The following is a 20,339-nucleotide window of genomic DNA, read 5'->3' on the forward strand; positions in this document are numbered from 1 at the left end:
TGGTTTTAATGACAGCACATCAGTAATGTATGTTGGGGTACATATTCTATGGAAAGTAAAATGCTTTAAATAACTCAACTCTAATAGTTTCCTCCTACGTGTACAGCTGTGACCAAGACACATGATATATACATACTGTATGACTAATCCTAGTGTTTAGGCTTATACATTGTTTCTCCTGCATCATATATAGTTTAAGAAATTAATGTATTTGTTAATCACTGAAATTATTTAATTATCCTATATTTCGCCAAAGTCAAATCGGCATCATCAGGGATTAATATATTTGCATTAGACACGTTCACGCAGGCAAACTGCAGTAACAAAGATGAAAAAACCAGGGAGAGATACAGGAAGACCTAAAGCCCTGCAATTACGCCATCTATTGACTTCGGTTGGGTGTTCTTGGTCATTGGGCTGACTGCAGATGAGGGTTTCCCATATGGGGGGGGGAGTCTGATACAACCATATCTGTTTAGATTGGAGTAGTTGATAAGGGCTGCAGCTGATTCAAGAAAAACATCTCAAACTTGATTTCCTCTGGTGGATCAAGGTGGCTTTTATCCCAGTGGATTCTGTGCCGTGTATCCAGGGTATGGTCTCCTAATCCTAGTTATCCCGATCCTGATTGATCTGATTCCATCACTATGACTGCTCAGGATCATCAGACCATGCTCTGAAACAGGATCTGTTGAAAAAAGAGCCACCTTATGCCACAGAAGCAAATTCAAGTTCGAGAGGCTTTTCCATGAATATGCTGTAGCCCTTACCAACCATCCCAACTTAAACAAATATGGTTGGATCTGACTCGCCCTGTATCTCTCTGGTTTTTTCATCTTTGTTACTGAAGTGTGCATGTGTTTAGTACAAGTGTATTAATCCCCGATGATGCTAATTTGACTAAAGCGAAATATAGGAAGATGGTTTAATGTTAAATCTGGTGTGAGACAAGGATGTACATTATCCCCTCTGTTATTCATTATCTATATGGATCACATTATGAAGGAAAGTGGTATTAAACATGATATCAAAATTGGAGATGTTAATGTCAGCTCTTTTCTTTATGCAGATGATGTTATACTTCTAAATAAATCCGCTACAAGTCTGCAAGATTCTCTGACTAAATTGAATAGCTGTTGTAATAGATATGGTATGAAGGTCAGCAATAAAAAGACAAAGACAATGAAAATAGGCAGAATCATTGAAAATGTCAACTGTGTTGTGAATGGAGAACCTGTGGAACAAGTAAAACATTTCAGCTATTTAGGCACGATTTTTACTGAAGATGGTAAATTAAATATAGAAATAGACAACAGAATCAGCAAAGCTGGTATGGTGGGAAGTCAATTGAATAAATTCATATGGAATAAGAGAGAAATTAGTCAGAACACTAAATTAGCTGTATATAAGACAGTGTTCAAACCAGTTTTAACTTATGGATCTGAGAGCTGGGTCAGAAGTAAAACACTTGACCAAAGACTAGAGACCACAGATATGAGAGTCCTGAGAAAGATTATAGGCATGAACAGATGGCATCAATGGCAATATCATATTAGAAACGAGGATATTAGGAAAGAACTTGACATTGTCAGCATCCAGGAATGCGTTAGCAGAGCTAATTTCATGTGGTATGGTCACTTAAACAGAATGGGCAAGGAAAGATTAGCAAAACAAGTGTTCTCTGCCAGGTTGGTAGCAAAACGACCCAGAGGAAGACCAAGATATAGGTGGATTGATACGGTACAAAGTGCTTTAGACGATAGAAATATAAGATCTGTATTTAAGATATAAGACAAGTAACAGACTTATTTGGAGGAAAAATGTAGATAGGAAATTAATAATGATGTAATTTTTTTCATGTGGTACTATCATATCCTGTACACCCCTTGAGGGTACATGGCAGGAATTTGATGATGATGAAATATAAGATAATAAGTCAATAATTTTATTTATTAGCAAATATGTTGTTAAATTTGATAAACTTATATGATACATACTGTATGACTTGTTCTTGTATTCATAATTTAAATGTTACCATTTCTTCTGTCTTCTTCACTCTGAATGAAGTTCATCACATTGAGTGAAATATATAGGTGTAATAATTCTATTTACCATATTTCTCGATAGATGACACGTGCATTATCTATACAAAAAAAGTCTAAATTCGTTAAAAATGAACTTGCACGGTAGACATTTGAAATGTATGAGAGGTAAATCAAATGTAATAACAAAACTAAAGTAGAAGTATTACTTAATATTTATTGAACATTACCTTATTCAAATCCAAAAAATTCTTCATCAGACTCAATATTGAAAGAATCAATTGCATTAAAAATTTCGTTTGGTATTTCTTCAGCTTCATAATCATTGTCACTGGACACCACTGCATTCCCTCCTTGTGCTTTAATGAAACCATTTCTAACACATTTTCTACTTACAGCAGCCCAACTTTCTACAATCCACGTAACTGTATCTTTATATGGCATTCTTTGCATCTGCCCTGTTTTGTTATATTCATGGATGCCAATCATCATCCAGTCTTCCCACTTAGCCCGCAAATTGTCTTTGGTTTATTTATTGCAAGATCAAGGTTGGAGTTTATTTGTTAAACCACCTAGAATGACGGCTAATTTGGAATACTTACGATTGTTTTAACTTCTGCTGTCGTCTGTGCCCTACACGAATCCAACACTAACAAAGATTTTGGGTTGAAAAATGCCATTTTTCTCTTTCGCCACACATTCTCCAACCAAAATTTCATAACCTCGGAATTTATCCAGCCTTTATCATTAGCAGTAACAATAATATCTTTGGAATCGCAACCTTTTGGAACAGTCCTTTTGAAAATCATCATCGGTGGCAGTTTGCAACTATGTGTAGTTATGCAGAGAGCCACAGTAAAGTTAGACCTTTCGTGCCCCGTTGTAGCAACTGAAACCTCTTTTGCTCCCTTCAGATTCACAGTCCTAGAACTAGGCATGGCAAAACTTACGGGAACCTCATCCTTTTTCCTTTGCTAATTCTACCACTTTAAGCTTGAACTGCACTGTGTAGTTTTCTCCTAGAAGTACTTCTGTCTTCCATTGGTAATTCAGATCTAATAACAAAATATAAACAAATAATGTTTACTTTATGAAATATTTTAAAACAGGATGTACGGAATAATCAACCACTGCTACTAGCAATGCACATGCTTTTAAAGAATTCCTCTGTCTGTACTTCCTAACTCTATCGCTAGTTGGCGCATGCGTGTTATCTATACATGAAAATGTTGGGGGTGTGCATTATCTGTCGAAAAATACGGTAGTTTTTTCTCAATTATAGGAGCCGTTATTTAAAACGTAATATGTCTAACATGCATGTCTCTATTAAACATCTAGTATTTCTGTATTGAGGTTTAAGTGCTGGAAGAGCATCATGTTGGAGGTTTAATGGAATATTTACAGCACTAGGTAAGGATTAAAAACTAATTTTTAATTTATGGATTACAGGGATTACAAATAACGCTAAAGTCCTATCTAGGTGGTGTTCCCTCTGTGGCATTTGTAAATTGCCTAGGATGTAAAGTGGGGACTGATAATTAATTTCCCAAATTTTGGGAAGTTTTATGCAACTATATTTATTTAAATTTGGTTGATTTCTGAGTGTCACCACAGATTCTAAAAACAGTCTTTCTTTTTTGAATTTACTATGGTGGAGCATGATCATTTTTCTCCAGGGGATCCTGTGGGTTGTATCCAAAACATAGTCTGCAAGGCCAGTTTGGCCATAGTCATGATTGCAGATGTACAATTTGTGTTCTACTAAATGGATGGTTGCTGATCTGTCTAAAGTAAGACAACTTGCAGGAACATGGTACTTCTCCAGGCACTGAGAGAGGAGGGAGCTGATCTTTAGTAGAACAGTTAAGGGTAGCAAGTTTACAGTGGAGCTTAAAAGCTGTGTAGAGGTTGCACTTTTTTAAGGAGACTTGTCTCTTTTTTCTAGTGTGCCATGGATGTAGGGGATGGTGATGGCATTTCTGAAATCCTTCCGAAGAGATGGCTGGGAAATGGGGGAGGGAGGAACGGATTATTTGTTTAATTCTGTAATTGCTATAGCCATTGGAGAGGAAGGTGTTGTGTATGTGGTTGAGTTCGGTTGAAAGGACAGTTCCACTCGATCAAAGATTGTGGGCTCTGTTGGTTAGAGTTTTAATAATGCCATATTGTTGAATGGTGGTAGGAGAGTTTGTGAATGTATCTGCCTGTGTGAGTGGGTTTCTTATGTACGGTGAAGGAAAGGTTACCATTAGGAAGGTGTGGTAAACTATTGTTATTTTCCTTTTTCATTATAAACTGGATTCTTGGATGTAGGCTATTGAGGTGACTGAGGAAGAAGTCTAATTTGTCTGGGCCATGAGGCCAAATAGTGAAATCATCATCTGCATATCTTAGCCAGATAGAAGGTTTGAGAGGGTTCGAGTCTATGGCTCATTTTTCAAATGTTCCATGTGAAAATTGGCAGGACGGAAGAACTCATAGCTGTTCCCTCTATCTGTTTGCAAATTTTGTTCTTCCAAGAAAAATAACCAGAATTGATGGCAGAGGAAAAGAGATCTAAGATATCAGAAGGAAAAACATATTTTAAGAGTGTAAAGGTGTCATTTAAGGGAATATTGGTTGATCAAATTCACTTAGTACTGTGTTGTATTTGAGTGTGTTTTATAAGTTATTCGCAATCCCTGAGGATGTCTTGGTGACAGATGAAATATTGGAATTATTTATGTATTCATATCGAGTTTCCTCCCTTTTCTCCCCTGTCCCTATTGGGCGAGTTGAGACCCACATGGGGGGGGGGTAAGTATTTATGGCTGTTGATCCGTGTGTGTGTTCAAGGGGCTGGTTTGCCTGCCTGCAAGATGAAAAACCCCAGATAAACTGGGGGGGGGGAAATCCTGCTGTCCACACCCAAGACCGGCTAACTTGGCTGTGGCTGAGGAAGATCCTTAAGCTCCTCACGTCGGCGATGGGAATTGAACCCAGGACACTCCTCCAGGCATATGGTTGCGAAGTGCAAAGCCACTAGGCTAACCGCACGGACATTGGAAGCATTAAAAAATAGTTTTTAATTTTCCCAGAGACTATACTTAGTTTTTAATCCTTTCTTAGTTCTGTAAATATACCATTAAACCTCCAACATAACATCTAGTATTCTATAGATGGATGATTTAGGATTTGTGTAGTTAGTAGCCTGGTGAGTGTAAAACGACATGTTAAGCAAGAAGATATTGTCCAATTTTTTATTTATTTATTTTTATTTTTTAGATGCTGAGTATCTAAATTATGTTTATGCTGGAAGAGGCTAGAAGAAGGGTAGTCCAAGGAGAGAGATCTGATTGCGTCTAGTTATTTTGTATTACTGAAGTAAGGAGCAGGTGAGCTGAGATCTCTTCTGTAAGAGAAAAGGCAAGTCTCATGGTATTGAAGATGACCAGGTTCTGCTTGCCCCATTGGAAGGCTAGTATGGAGATTTGAAAATCTTGAGAAGCTCATTAGTTTGTCAAATGAGTAGGATGGATGTGGAGTATACTGTCTTCAGCTAAGCTGAATAGGATTACTGGTGATTGGGTGTGAGTCATTGATGTATAGGAAAAGTGGACAGGTAATAGAAAAGAGTCCTGAGAACTCTTGCATTAGTGACAAGAGAGGATGCCACTACCATGATGTGTGGTGACTAGTGAGAGAGCTGGCTAACCCAATTACATAGAGTAACAGGTATACCAAAGGTTGGCAGTTTGTATAGCAGGTCCTGATGCCAGGTGTAATAATAAGTTTGGGAAATGTTGAGCGATAGTAGATTTCTTCAGACTTTTCCATGGTGTGGTGAGCAATGTGAGTGAATAGGTCAGCCATGGATCTTGATTGGCAGAATCCATACCAGTGATTGCTGATTAACTGGTTGACCTTTAGAGGTAGCAGAGAAGTTGACTGCTGTTGATTTTCTGCATTGGCGATTAGTCAGTAATTTGATGGATCTTGCAGTTTTTGGAATAGGCTGGATATATATATATATATATTCAGGTACCCCTCACACACATGTGCATGCATTCAAAACCTAAGGATGAATACTATTTCTTAATATTACAACCACAAATTCAGATGAATCAGGATTGTGGCAATTTGTATAACTGACGATTTTGAGTGGAAAGCAGATACATTTTCAAATTACACACAAAGGGGTCACTTGGTGAAACTCAACTGGATAAATGGCAAAAGGATGCTCTAAGCAAATTCTGTTTGAAGGAAACTCTTTTTGTGAAGGAATAAAGTTGCAAACTTGGAAGTCTTGTAATGTCTCAAATATATCATCTAGATGATTTCACATGGGGAAATCATCTAGATGATATATTGGAAAGCTTGAAGAAGGCTGCAGAATTATTGATATTGCAAGAAAGTTTGTATCTCACATAATAAGAGGACAGGTAATAGAGCACCCTTTTGCCATTTTATCCAATTGAGTTTCACCAAGTGACCCCCTTTGCGTGTAATTTGAAAATGTATCTGCTTTCCGCTCAAAATCGTCAGTTATACAAATTGCCACAATCCTGATTCATATGAATTTGCAGTTGTAATATTAAAATGTGCTTATGGTGTAGTGGGTATCACATCCGCTTAACACGCGGAAGGTCCCAGGTTCGATTCCTGGCAGGCACAAATCATTTTTAAGCACCTCCGTAGTGCAATTGGAAGAACGACAGTACTTTGCGCCCTTCGATTGGAATAGACCTAAGTTCGATTCTCGTCACGACAGGAGGAATCTTTATCTGGACGATTTTCAATCGAAGGTGAGTTAGCCGATCTCATACGGAGGTAGCAGAGTTTTTTCTCCCGGAAACTCAGGTTTTTCATCCCTCATACAGACAAATCGGCCCTTCAGAACACATGCAATTTACAGACATAGAATACCAGTTGTGGTGGAAGTGGACAGTTGATGGAGATGATTCGTAGTAGAGGTTCGGTGTAGTGGTTGAGACAGTTGTAGGTGTCCTCCGTGATGAGTATTCGGACTCCTTGGAGGTGTCAGGAATAATAATAATAATAATAACTTTGGATCCAGGCTCTGGGGATAGCATTTCAAACCAATGGAATGTGTTTCAGACATTTCCTAAGAGGTTGTCATCGCTCTACCACAGAGCATGAAGACAGATTTTTTGGTTACAACAGCAAAATATAATCAATGCACCACGACAGGTCAGCTTGCAAGTCGGCTCCATTCAAGCACAGGTACTCAGATATCTGGAAAAACTGTGACAAGTAGACCTGTATGTCCGAATGGCTGTGGTCTTGTGTCCCTTTATTCACAATTTTCAGTGGTGTTTTATGCATAAAAAGACGCCAATGAGATGAGAGTTGTTTTAGTCTTTCCTCCGATTCTAGACAACACTAAATCTGGCGTGAAAATGATACTGCTTGATATCGCGAGAATGTTCTTGAAAGGGAGAGATACAGTGGTACTGGGATCATGGTGTGGGGAAGCATTATGCCTAATGGATACACCAACCTTCAAGTGCTGGAAGAAGAGATTGACTAGTGAACAATATTGCAACAAAGTTCTTCAGTGTCATGTTTGATTGTTCCGTGATGCAGTAGGTGAAGAATTCATTTTTATGGATGACAATGCCACGCTATATTGTAATAACCTTTAAAACATGCTATTTCACTACCTCATTAATATACTGTGAACATGTAAGTCATAGGGTGTGAGTAATGGGCAAAGGGATTAAATCCGACTTCTGAAGACCGAGGATGTTAATGGAATCGAGTGGCCAGCATGTATTATGCATGTTGTATATATGTATATATATACACACATACACAGGCAGTAATGTAAACTCAACTTCTGTAAATTCAGATGTATCCAAATTATTGTTAAAGAGCTAATAATGCTATGCTAAAATGTTTACTTAACCTGCCTACATTATTCTCACACCATCTAACAGTAGTATTCCTCAACGCTGACAACCCATGTGATAGGTCTCCCTTTCAGTGTGAACATGGTATATTTTTAATTTTTAGTATTTACATGGATTCTAATCCCTCACAATTCTTAAAATCAAAACAGAATAGATGATGAGTTATCAAAAGATTTATGAAGAGAAAAAACATTCCACTGTTCAGTCATCTCTATAATTTCATAAAGGTTAAACATCCAAATTAAACTGGTTTATTTTTTTCTTAATTTTTCTATGTCCCACATTATAGTGCCTTGTATTACTTTGCATTAATTGATTACATATTCAAATCTAATTTGTGCATGATTCCTGTGAATAAAGCTAAAAAAAAAAAACCTTTAAAACATGCTATTTCACTGCCTCATTAACATACTGTGAACATGTGGCATTCCTCTTATCTGCACAATAGCACTAGTTTTCTCTAAACCGTTCTATCACACATATTCAGATGTGGATGCCTAGGCTAAAGATCTGTTTTGGATCTAAAGTGGTGGAATTCATACAAGTTGGACAATAAACAGGAGATCTACTCTAATATATCACTCATCTCTGGACAAATGCCATGGAGAAATTTGGTGCACCTCAAGTGGTTGCACTTGATATCTCTAAAGCTTTAGACTGGGTCTGACACAAAGGCTTACTAAGCAAACTCCTCTCATTTGGAGTGTCTCAAGACTTCTGCAGTTGGATTGCCAGCTATTTATCTGTCTGGATGCGCACTATATGTGATGGTACACGGTTCCTTATCCTCTCAATATTCAACTAATCCTGGAGTTCCACAAGGTTCTATTCTTTCACCAACCCTCTTCCTTCTGTATATCAATGACCTACTTCAGTTGACTTCCATCACAATACACAATTTTGCAGATGACAGCACATTGCGCTCCACCCTTTCATTTAACAAACCTTACCCTACACAACTTATCTCGACTTCCTGAACATCACCCACCACTGCCCTCAATTTTGACCTCCAAGCCATCCTTCAATGGAGCTTGGATAACCTTATCAACTAGTAAAACCCAATTCTGTCTTATTTCTCAAAAAAAAAAAAAAAAAAAAAAAAAAAAAAAAAAAAAAAAAACCATTCCCCCCCATATTATTTTTGATAACACTCGAATTTCCAGACAAGATGAGATTTCTCTTCTTGGAATTACCCTGGCATCAGGCCTCTCCTGGCATAAACACATAACAACAATTGCATCCTCAGCTTTCAAAAAACTAGGATTTCTCTTTCAATCAAGACATTACTTCACCTCTAAACAGCTGTTAACCTTATACAAATCACAAATCTTCCCAGCCATTGAATACTTCTCTCACATTTGGAGTGGGGCTTCTAAAATCCCCCTCAAAATGCTTGACTCAGTACAGAGGAAAGCAGTTAGATTGATAAATGATCCATCTCTTACCAGCTTGCTCCCTTCTTTTATAAATATTTTCATGGCAGATGTTCATCTGAAGTAGTATCAATAATTCCCCCACTCACTACTAAGCCTTTTGGAACACGCACAGCTGCTGCCCAACATCCTTTCACAGTACACCTTGAAACCCACAGAAGTTTCTTTTCCTCCTCCTCCACCCCTGCTACTGCTCTTCTGTGGAACAGTCTTTCCCCCCTGTATTTCCCAAGGAATACAATATACAGGCTATTAAATCAAATATAAACAAGTTTCTCCTTTCCCAACCCACTACCCATATGCAGTACTAATATACTCTAGGTTGATCAGCCAACCTCTTGTGTATGGGGGCCCAACATAAAAAAAAAATTAACTGGTTGACCTTCCAGTTAGTGAAGCTAATTGTGGATAAACTTTCATCTTCATTGTTGCAGAAAAGATATAGATGGATGCAATGAGGTGAGAATGATCAGTAGTATGAAGGCATACTTCAAATTTCCTTTTTGAAATGGGCTGTGAATAATTTTTCTTTCATGTTGCGAGATGAACCTTTTGAACGATGTCTGCTACTTTTCAAGAAATGAGGTTTCTATGACCATTTTGTGACCATTGGTCACAAACTGAATTTTTCCCTACTTTGGTACATAAGTTTTGTACTTCTGACAAACTTGGAAGTACCAAAATCATAACTATGTAGAAGGGATAGGATTTACTGCCTTCAGAATATATAATTAACCAGTAATTAAAATTGATACGGGGGTGCCCATTTTTATTTCCCTTTTTATACTCATATATAAAAAGGGAAATAAAACTGAATGTGAGAATTACAGAGGTATTTCCCTACTGAGTGTTCCTGGCAAGATCTATGCAAGTATACTTGAGAAACGGTTGAGAAGAATTGTGGAAGAAAAGCTTGGCGAAGAACAAGCTGGATTCAGGCCAAATAGAGGCTGTCAGGATCAGATCTTCACTTTACGACAAATAGTCAAGAAATCATGGGAATATAACAAAGATCTGTATTTAAGTTTTGTTGATCTGGAAAAGGCAGATGACAAGGTGCCAAGAGAGAAGCTATTCAATAAGCTACAGTTATATGGTGTCAATGGGACATTGTATCAAGCAATACTTAGTCTTTATTTGAGTTGTAAGTCAGCTGTTAGAATTGAATTAAGTACAGGAATACGGTTTAATGTTAAATCTAATGTGAGACAAGGATGTACATTATCCCCTCTGTTATTCATTATCTAAATGGATCATATTATGAAGGAAAGTGGTATTAAACATGATATCAAAATTGGAGATATTAATGTCATCTCTTTTCTTTATGCGGATGATGTTATACTTCTAAATAAATCTGCTACAAGTCTTAATTTAGTCAGGGAATCTTGTAGATTCCCTGACTAAATTAAATAACTGTTGTAATAGATATGGTATGAAAGTCAGCAATAAAAAGACAAAGAAAATAGGCAGAATCATTGAAAATGTCAACTGCATTGTGCACGGAGAACCTGTGGAACAAGTGAAACATTTCAGCTACTTAGGCACGATTTTTAGTGAAGATGGTAAATTAAATATGGAAAGAGACAATGGAATCAACAAAGCTGGTATGGTAGGAAGTCAATTGAATAAATTCATATAAAATAAGAGAGAAATTAGTCGGAACACTAAATTAGCTGTATACAAGACAGTGTTCAAACCAGTTTTAACTTATGGATCTGAGAGCTGGGTCAGAAGTAAAACACTTGACCAAAGACTAGAGACCATAGATATGAGAGTCCTGAGAAAGATTAGCTGCATGAACAGATGGCATCATTGGCAATATATTAAAAACGAGGATATTAGGAAAGAACTTTACATTGTCAGCATCCAGGAATGCGTTAGCAGGGCTAATCTAATGTGGTTTGGTCACTTAAACAGAATGGGCGAGGTAAAATTAGCAAAACAAGTGTTCTCTGCCAGGTTGGCAGGAAAACGACCCAGAGGAAGTCCTAGATATAGGCGGATTGATACCGTACAAAGTGCCTTTGATTATAGAAATATAAGATCTGATAATGTTGGAGTCTTGACAGGTAACAGATTGATTTGGAGTAAAATTGTAGATAGGAAGTTAGTAATGATGTAAATTTTTCATGTAGTACTCTCATATCCTGTACATCCCTTGAGGGTACATGGCAGGAATTTGATGATGATGATGATTAGTATATATAAATTTCTAAGAGGAAAAGTAATTATATTTCATCCTGCATTAATCAGATATAAACCATTTGCATGTGACCAGAAAAGAAAAGAATTTTTTTAAGGAAAAGAATAAGCATGAATACAGATTGTTACAGATAATTATTCAGTTTACAGTTCTTGTCTGGTATTATGGGTGGTGCAATAAACTGCTATAATAGAAAATGAATTATGTCATTGTGTTAACTAGTTATGCATGTGTACCTTTTTATGTGAAGAGCTTCAGTTTAAAAAAAAAAAGGGGGGGGTGAATAGTATTTGAATTAATCCCCCACACACACATAGGTGCCACTAAACAAAGAAAAAGTTTTATTGTAGCATGAATTATAGTAAATATCCTGAAAACCTATTTAAAAAAAAATGGATATGAAAATTTTTTTCTAAGAATTTTCAGTGGCCTGGTATCTATTCTTTAACCACAGAAAAAAAAAGGAGACTAGTTTATTTCCAATTAAGGCCTAGTTAATACTAAAATATTAGCAAGACTTATGTTTTTTAAAATCATCATCATCAAATTCCTGCCATGTACCCTCAAGGGGTGTACAGGACATGATAGTACTACATAAAAAAAATTAAGATCATTATTAATTTCCTATCTACAATTTTTCCTCCAAATCAGTCTGTTACTTGTCAAGACTCCAATATTATCATTATCAGATCTTATATTTCTATCGTCTAAAGCACTTTGTACTGTATCAATCCACCTATATCTTGGTCTTCCTCTGTGTCGTTTTACTGCCAACCTGCAGAGAACACTAGTTTTGCTAATCTTTCCTCGCCCATTCTGTTTAAGTGACCATACCACCTAAGATTAGCTCTGCTAACGCATTCCTGGATGCTGACAATGTCAAGTTCTTTCCTAATATCCTCGTTTTTAATATGATATTGCCATTGATGCCATCTGTTCATGCCTATAATCTTTCTCAGGACTCTCATATCTGTGGTCTCTAGTCTTTGGTGAAATGTTTTACTTCTGACCCAGCTCTCAGATCCATAAGTTAAAACTGGTTTGAACACTGTCTTGTATACAGCTAATTTAGTGTTCTGACTAATTTCTCTCTTATTCCATATGAATTTATTCAGTTGACTTCCCACCATACCAGCTTTGCTGATTCTGTTGTCTATTTCTATATTTAATTTACCATCTTCATAAAAATCGTGCCTAAATAGCTGAAATGTTTTACTTGTTCCACAGGTTCTCCATTCACAACACAGTTGACATTTTCAATGATTCTGCCTATTTACATTGTCTTTGTCTTTTTATTGCTGACCTTCATACCATATCTATTACAACAGCTATTCAATTTAGTCAGAGAATCTTGCAGACTTGTAGCAGATTTATTTAGAAGTATAACATCATCCGCATAAAGCAAAGAGCTGACATTAACATCTCCAATTTTGATATCATGTTTAATACCACTTTCCTTCAATACCACTTTCCTTCATAATGTGATCCATATAGATAATGAATAACAGAGGGGATAATGTACATCCTTGTCTCACACCAGATTTAACATTAAACCATCTTCCTGTACTTCCTTTTAAAAATCACCTAATGTGAAATAAGGAATTGCAAAACTTTATGGAAATTATGCATATTATAACCTGGTGATTGAAATGTATCCGGCTTCATTTGAGACTGAAATATATGGGGAATTTCATATTACAGGATTTTGAATTTTCTTCCATGAAAATTAACATTTTCAAAGAATAATGAGATACATATTAAAGTATGATTATTTTATGGAAGGAATGGCAACTGGTTTCTGTATTATTATTTTGGATGATTGAACTAGGGAGAAATGAGATAAGAATGGAAAGTATTCATTATGTAAACAGTGATGTTCAGCACCAATATATAAAGTAATCAGAATTAGTTATTAATTTGAATACACATTCTGAAAGCATTTTTATTAATACGTTTAACTTACTATTATATAAAGTGCAGTTCTATATTCCTAGAGATTGGGTCATCATCATCATAAATGATATGATAATACTACATGAAAAATTTACATCATTACTAACTTCCTATCTACAATTTTCTTTCAAATGAATCTGTTACCCATCAAGACTCCAACATTATCAGATCTTATATTTCTATCTTCTAAGATATCAATCCACCTATATCTTGGTCTTGCTCTGGGTGTTTTTCCTGGCAAAGAACACTTGTGTTGCTAATCTTTCCTCACCCATTCTGTTTAAGTGACCATACCACCTGAGATTAGTTCTCTTAACTCATTCCTGAATGCTGACAATGTCAAGTTCTTTCCTAATATCATCATTTTTAACATGATATTGCCATTGATGTCATCTGTTCATGCCCCTAATCTTTCTCAGGACTCATATCGGTGGTCTCTAGTCTTTGGTCAAGTGTTTTACTTCTGACCCTCTCAGATCCATAAGTTAAAATTGGTTTGAACACTGTCTTATATACAGCTAATTTAGTGTTTTGACTAATTTTTTTCTTATTCCATATAAATTTATTCCAGCTTTGTTGATTCTATTGTCTCTTTCCATATTTAATTTACCATCTTCACTAAAAATCGTGCCTAAGTAGCTGAAATGTTTTACTTGTTCTATAGGTTCTCCATTCACAATGCAGTTGATATTTTCAATGCTTCTGCCTATTTTCATTGTCTTTGTCTTGCTATTGCTGACCTTCATAGTATATCTATCACAATAGTTATTCAATTTAGTCAGGGATTCTCGCAGACTTGTAACGGATTTATTTAGGAATATATCATCTGCATAAAGCAAAGAGCTGACATTAACATCTCCAATTTTGATATCAGGTTTAATACCACTTTCCTTCATAATGTGATCCATGTAGATAATGAATAATAGAGAGAATAATCAACATCCTTGTCTCACACCAGATTTAACATTAAACCGTATTCCTGTACTTCCTTCAATTCTAACTGCTGACTTAGAACTCAAATAAAGAGTAAGTATTGCTTGATATAATGCCCCATTTTCACCATATAACTGAAGCATTTTGACTAGCTTCTCTCTTGGCACCTTGTCAGATCTACAAAACTTAAATACAGATCTTTGTTATATTACCATGATTTCTCATCTATTTGTTGTAAAGTGAAAATCTGATCCTGACAGCCTCTGTTTGGCTTGAATCCAGCTTGTTCTTCCCCAAGCTTTTCTTTCACAATCCTTCTCAACCATTTCTCAAGTATACTTGCTTAAATCCTAGAGAGTGGGTAATGATACAAAACACAATCTGGTATGAATGTATTAAACCATGGCTTTTATGGTGGGTGGAGGTTGTGAATGGAATGAGGCATAGTGGCCTTTATTCAATTCAGAATAATTCCTGTAATTCCAGCTGGAATAAAAGCCATCATTCCTTCTGAGCAGGTGTCTAGATCAATAATGTGGAAATAGTATTCTGATCAAGGAAAGATAGTCCTGTATAAAGTTGTTTTTGTTGTTGAAGTGAATAATTGAGCTTTAGCCAGTAGTGGGTCTGGTTTTGGATGTCTGAGAGTGATTATTATAAATTAACTGAAGTATGTGTAAATTAAAGCTATATATAAGAAAAGCATTAAAAATTGACATATGTTGATTCATGTCTCACTCACAGCTGAGTAAACAGGATAATGTATTACTATTGGAATCAGTGGTTGTTTTCACAGTTCATTATAGGATTATATAAATCAGTCATTAAATAATTTGAACATTTTACCCCTCATGCATTTCATTTACATTTATTTGAAGAGTGTTTCTGCTTTTAATGTGTTGACTACATGCTATCCATCATATGTCTGTCATTTTATGTTTTTGTATAAAGTGGCACAGGAGACAATACATGTAGAATCCAATTTGCGTCAGCACACAATTCGTTGTAATTGGAACCTTGAAAAATGACCTATTCCAACGAGAATACTCTTAAAAAAGGAGAAACTCCATGTCAAAAAACATTATTACTGGTTATACTGGAGGGGAAAAAAAAATTAGCAACAAAATTCTGCATAACAATCTAACTAAAAGAAACTGCTGTAATTTGGTAATATCAATATCAGAAAGATATTGGGAAAAAAAACTAAAAGCTCCAGCTTGGGAAATGACTTCTGTTTAACCACATCGAGACTAACCACAGGATTGATTGGCTAAGTAGCCAAATCGCCCAAGGTACTCAGCAATATGTACTAGTTGAGGATTCTTGCAGAATTTTACTTGAAACTATCGGTAGTGAAATTCATTCCTCTGTAATTCTCAGATTCAGTTTTTATATATGAAAGAGCATATTGAGCTCTCTCTAATCATCAGAATTTGATATGTGAACAGGACTGTTTTTAGGGTACTTCTATCCCTGAAAACAAACACTGTTTTGCTGCCTCTAAAATAAACAAATTGTTCAAATATATAAAAATGTGTTTTTATGGTTGATATACAGTTTTGTCACTCCCAGTTGCTTAGTGTTACAATGGCCCTGATAACGAGTAGTCTCCAGAACAATTACCACCATTGTGTCATTATATCTATTCTTCCTATAACTTGTTAAGTTACTTTCACAGCTCTGTTACATCCTTTTCTATTTTCTAAGAGTTTGCTAACTTGCTTTTGATATAATGTCTAGAATGATTTGGAAGTTTTTGAATGCTCATTTACCTGATCACTGGTTTAGAAGAGGAGTTCCAGTCATCTTTTTTTTTTTTTTTTTTTTTTTTTTTTTTTTTTTTACACAATTTCCAAATATCTCCCCTGTATGTAATTATATCCATCAGGTTCATGTCATCTGATTGATCTTTTCTATTGAGTTATAGTAGACAGTTCATGCTATACATGGATTACAACTGAATAATTTTGATATTTTTCCTTATTGTATAATTTCTACAAATTGAATTTGATTATTTTGAATAACCTGTATTATATTATTTTTTATTATTGCATAATAAATGTGAATACACTCACATCTGGAAACATTTTTTTGTAGTATTAAATGCTTTTTGTGTTCATTAGATTACACTTGTTAAGTTTGTTAATTTTGTTTTCTAGCTGCATTTGTATGAGTCAGAAAACTGAAAAGCCGACACTATCAGGCCAGCGCATCAAAACCAGAAAAAGAGGCAAGTTTTTGCATTTATATCAAATTGTAAAGTTTGAATACTCACTCAGAAATTATACTTTCATGAACAGTAATTCTTTCAAGCATCATAAAATTCCTAATGCATATCCTCTTGTACAGGCTATTATTGTAGTGTTTCATGAAAAAAAAAGTTACATCATTAACTTATCAGCAATTTTCCTCTAAATTAATCCATTATCCTTCATGACTCCAATATGAGATCTTGTATTTCAGTTTTCTAAGGCACCTCTTGTGGGATCTTTTTCCTGCCATCCTGGTAAAATAACACTTGTTTTGCTAACCTTTCTTCCTATTATCTTTAAGTAACCATACCACCTGATGATAACCCTGCTAACAACACATTCCTGAGTGCTAACAGTGTCAGATTCTTTCCTAATATCTTCATTTTTAATAAAATACTGCTATTAATGCATCTTTCACTCTTCTCACCCTTCTCAGAACTCTCATATCTGTGGTCTTTGACAAGTTATATTTCTAACCCACCTCTCAGATCCATATGTTTAATCTTTACAAGGAAACCAGTCTAACATTTTTACTATGCTAGGTAAAATAGAGGCAATGAAAATAAAATGGCATAGATCAGTGGTTCTCAAACTTTTTGAAGTCTGGGCACATTTAAAATCCTACAAATAATTGTAGGTGCGCACTATATACAAATTTCTGAGAAATATGTTATAATAATTAAGTCAAATATTAGAATAAAAATAATGCAATAAAAAAAATAATAAAATGAAACATACATTAAGTTTATTCATTCTTGTGTTTATGAGAAACATGAGCGTGATGTGTCCTAGCGATTGCTTCAATGTTTGGGCATATATTTGAAAGGCAAACTCTCATTTCCTCGTCAATACATTGAAGAGTTCCTCTCTTTTTACACTTAATTGTAGTGAGGGTAGAAAATCCTAATTCACATAAATATGATGTTGAAAATTGTAGTAAAATGTTCAAAGCTTTTTTAGATATTGACACATATTCTTCTTTTATAGAAATCAAAAGGCTTCGAGAAACAATTCCTTATGTTTAATCATCAATCCACGATCAGTGGATATAGCTATCAGTTCTTCTATTAATGTTAAACCAAAATCACTTGAATTTTCCATAAATGGGTTTCTAATCCAATCGTATTGTTCAGTGTTAAGTGATGGAAAATAAGAACTCAATTTTTCTTCTAAACTTGTTAAATGTTCAACTATTATTGGAAGTGTTTCATTTATGCAAGTGTTATTTACCAATGGAAACATTTCCAAATTACCTTCAACAGCTTTTCTTTTCCAAATCTGTAGTTTTCTCTGAAACGCTTTCATTTTGTCAGTGGATGTGAGAATATTTTCTTCTTTCCCTTGCATGCTAGTATTCAAAATATTGAGCTGCTGAAATATATCGGCCAAATACTGTAACCTGGCAATCCAAAATTCGCATTGAAGGAGGTTACAAAAATGTAATTGTTTCATCTCTTCAAAAAATGCAAGAAGTTCTTGTCGTAGCTTGTGTACACGGGTAAGTACTTTCCCCCCCTTGACAGCCACCTCACCTCAGTGTGTAAAAGGAGCCGTCTGTGTTGTGAATCCATATCGATACAAAGCTTTTCGAACAAACATGATTTGACAGGTCTTGTTTTAATAAAGTTTACCATCTGAACAACTTGATCTAAAACTTCTCTTAATTTTTCTCCTAATGTTTTTGTCATCAAGGCCTCCCTATGAAGAAAGCAGTGAGTTACGATGACATTCTCATTTTGTTTTTTTACAAAAGATGTAAGGCCCTTAACACAGCCTACCATGGAAGCGGCTCCATCTGTACAAATGCCTACACACGACTTCCATGTTAACTGCCATTTATCAAGATAGCTATTCAAAATGTTAAAAACGTCTTCACCTTTTGTAGATACACTTAATTCTTTGCAAAAGCATTAAGTGTATCTACATTAAGTGTATTTTGCATTGCAAGTTGACTCATCAACTTGCAATGCAAATTTGAATACTGAAGTTTATTACTGCATACATTTTTCTCGATATCAGAAGACATTTCTGTAATACCCCTGTGAACTGTATCGTTGGACAGAGGAATCTTGCTTATTTTCATTGCTGCTTCATTTCCTAGCATTGTCATGACCATTTTTTTGCATGCAGGCAAAATAAGTGACTCACCTAAAGTATGATCGTTCATTTTTTTTGCTATCAGTTCTGAGACTTGATAAGAAGCGATTTGAGCTTTATCAGAAACAGTCATTATACTTTTAAAAGAATTTGCCGCTTTTGTTTGCTGTTCAGACAATCTCTTGAAAAAACTTAGATTTATCTTGTAAATTAGAGTGTGTAGTTTTAAAATGTTTACTCAATTTACTAGGAAGCAATTATTCATTTGCCATTTTACATCCACATACTAAACATAGCGGCAAAGGATGATCTTCACTTCCGGTCCAAGTGAAACCAAAGCTTAAATAACTTTCATTATATTTGCGAGTAGGCCGCAGTTTTGCTTTCTTACTTGTACTTAACTTTTGCTCATTTCCAGAATCTGATTCTTCAAAATCACACTTCTTTTTGAGAAATCTATCCATTTTATTTGGGTATATTTATCTGAAAATAAGTAATATGCACATAACATCCACTTTCAACACTTCTAAAATAAGTAACATACACAACAAGAATAAACCATATTCTTGTTCTCTTTGCAAGAAAAACCGCTGGTAATTAACATAATAATGATGTGTTGACAAAAGGAGGGTATATCTGTAATGAAAAGGTATAATAGAGTAACTATATTTATTTTATATCTAGACACATATTTCTGTGGAATACCACAGGGCGCACCCTTTGAGAACCACTGGCATAGATGGATTAAAAGAGTATATTCTGATGTTTTTGAAATGTTTCTGAACTATTCGCAAATGATTACCGACTACAATTTTAAATTTGATTAACTACAGTAATCCCTCGATTAATGCGCCCCCGATTAGTGCGTCAATTTTTTTTCGATACCCAAATTCAATTAGTGCACCTATATACATCTTAAAAATAAATGTTACGGATTTTAAAAATTTTCTATCTATACATTTTGATGGCTAACTATTTTAAAAAATCACTCACCAGAATGAAATAATTTAGTTACCGATTTAAAACATTTTACAAAGTTATTTTTAATGGCATACTATGTTCCAAATTTTTACTGCCAAAATTTATGTCGTCTGCTATAGTACGCCCACAGATTCGACACTTCTGCACATGTCACAAAAAGGAGAATCCATTCTGATAATAGGGCAATGAATCCGTGTTCTGGGATGAGTTGTTTATTATTACACGTCGGAAAATTAACTTCTCTTTTATGATCATTGTAGTTTTTTAAGTGGTAACTATTTTGCCTGTATAACAGTTAGGAAATTTTATCTGTAAAGCACGTGATTTCGCGTGTTGGCGACCAATTCGTACATCCATCATTTCTTTCTCCCCTTCAATGATAATGTCCAAGAGTTAATTAAATCTCATTCTGAAGAATTGAGTGATTCCGACCTGCTAAATTTAGATGCACAGCTGGAAGATCCCGAAGAATATGAAGAAAATTTAACCACTGATAGTCAGTCAAAAGAGATTTCACAGAAACAATTTGAAAA

General features: G+C 35.2%; 1 protein-coding gene and 1 non-coding gene across 3 annotated transcripts in view; both read left to right on the forward strand.

The window, feature by feature from the left end:
• kra (basic leucine zipper and W2 domain-containing protein kra) overlaps positions 1–20,339 on the forward strand; it is a 168,419-nt gene that overhangs the window by 17,854 nt on the left and 130,226 nt on the right. For both annotated transcript variants that reach the window (XM_090405613.1, XM_090405614.1), the window contains exon 2: positions 16,636–16,706. In XM_090405613.1, coding sequence (XP_090261739.1) covers positions 16,646–16,706 — 61 coding nt within the window. In that variant the 5' untranslated portion in view covers positions 16,636–16,645. The remainder of the gene's footprint in view (positions 1–16,635; positions 16,707–20,339) is intronic.
• TRNAV-AAC (transfer RNA valine (anticodon AAC)) lies at positions 6,623–6,695 on the forward strand. Its single transcript has one exon. It is a non-coding gene; the product is annotated as a tRNA-Val (tRNA).

The sequence above is a fragment of the Typopeltis vanoorti genome, chromosome 15 (genome assembly GCF_054136105.1).
Source record: "Typopeltis vanoorti isolate ZY-2024b chromosome 15, IOZ_Tvanoo_1.0, whole genome shotgun sequence".
NCBI classification, from domain to species: domain Eukaryota; kingdom Metazoa; phylum Arthropoda; class Arachnida; order Uropygi; family Thelyphonidae; genus Typopeltis; species Typopeltis vanoorti.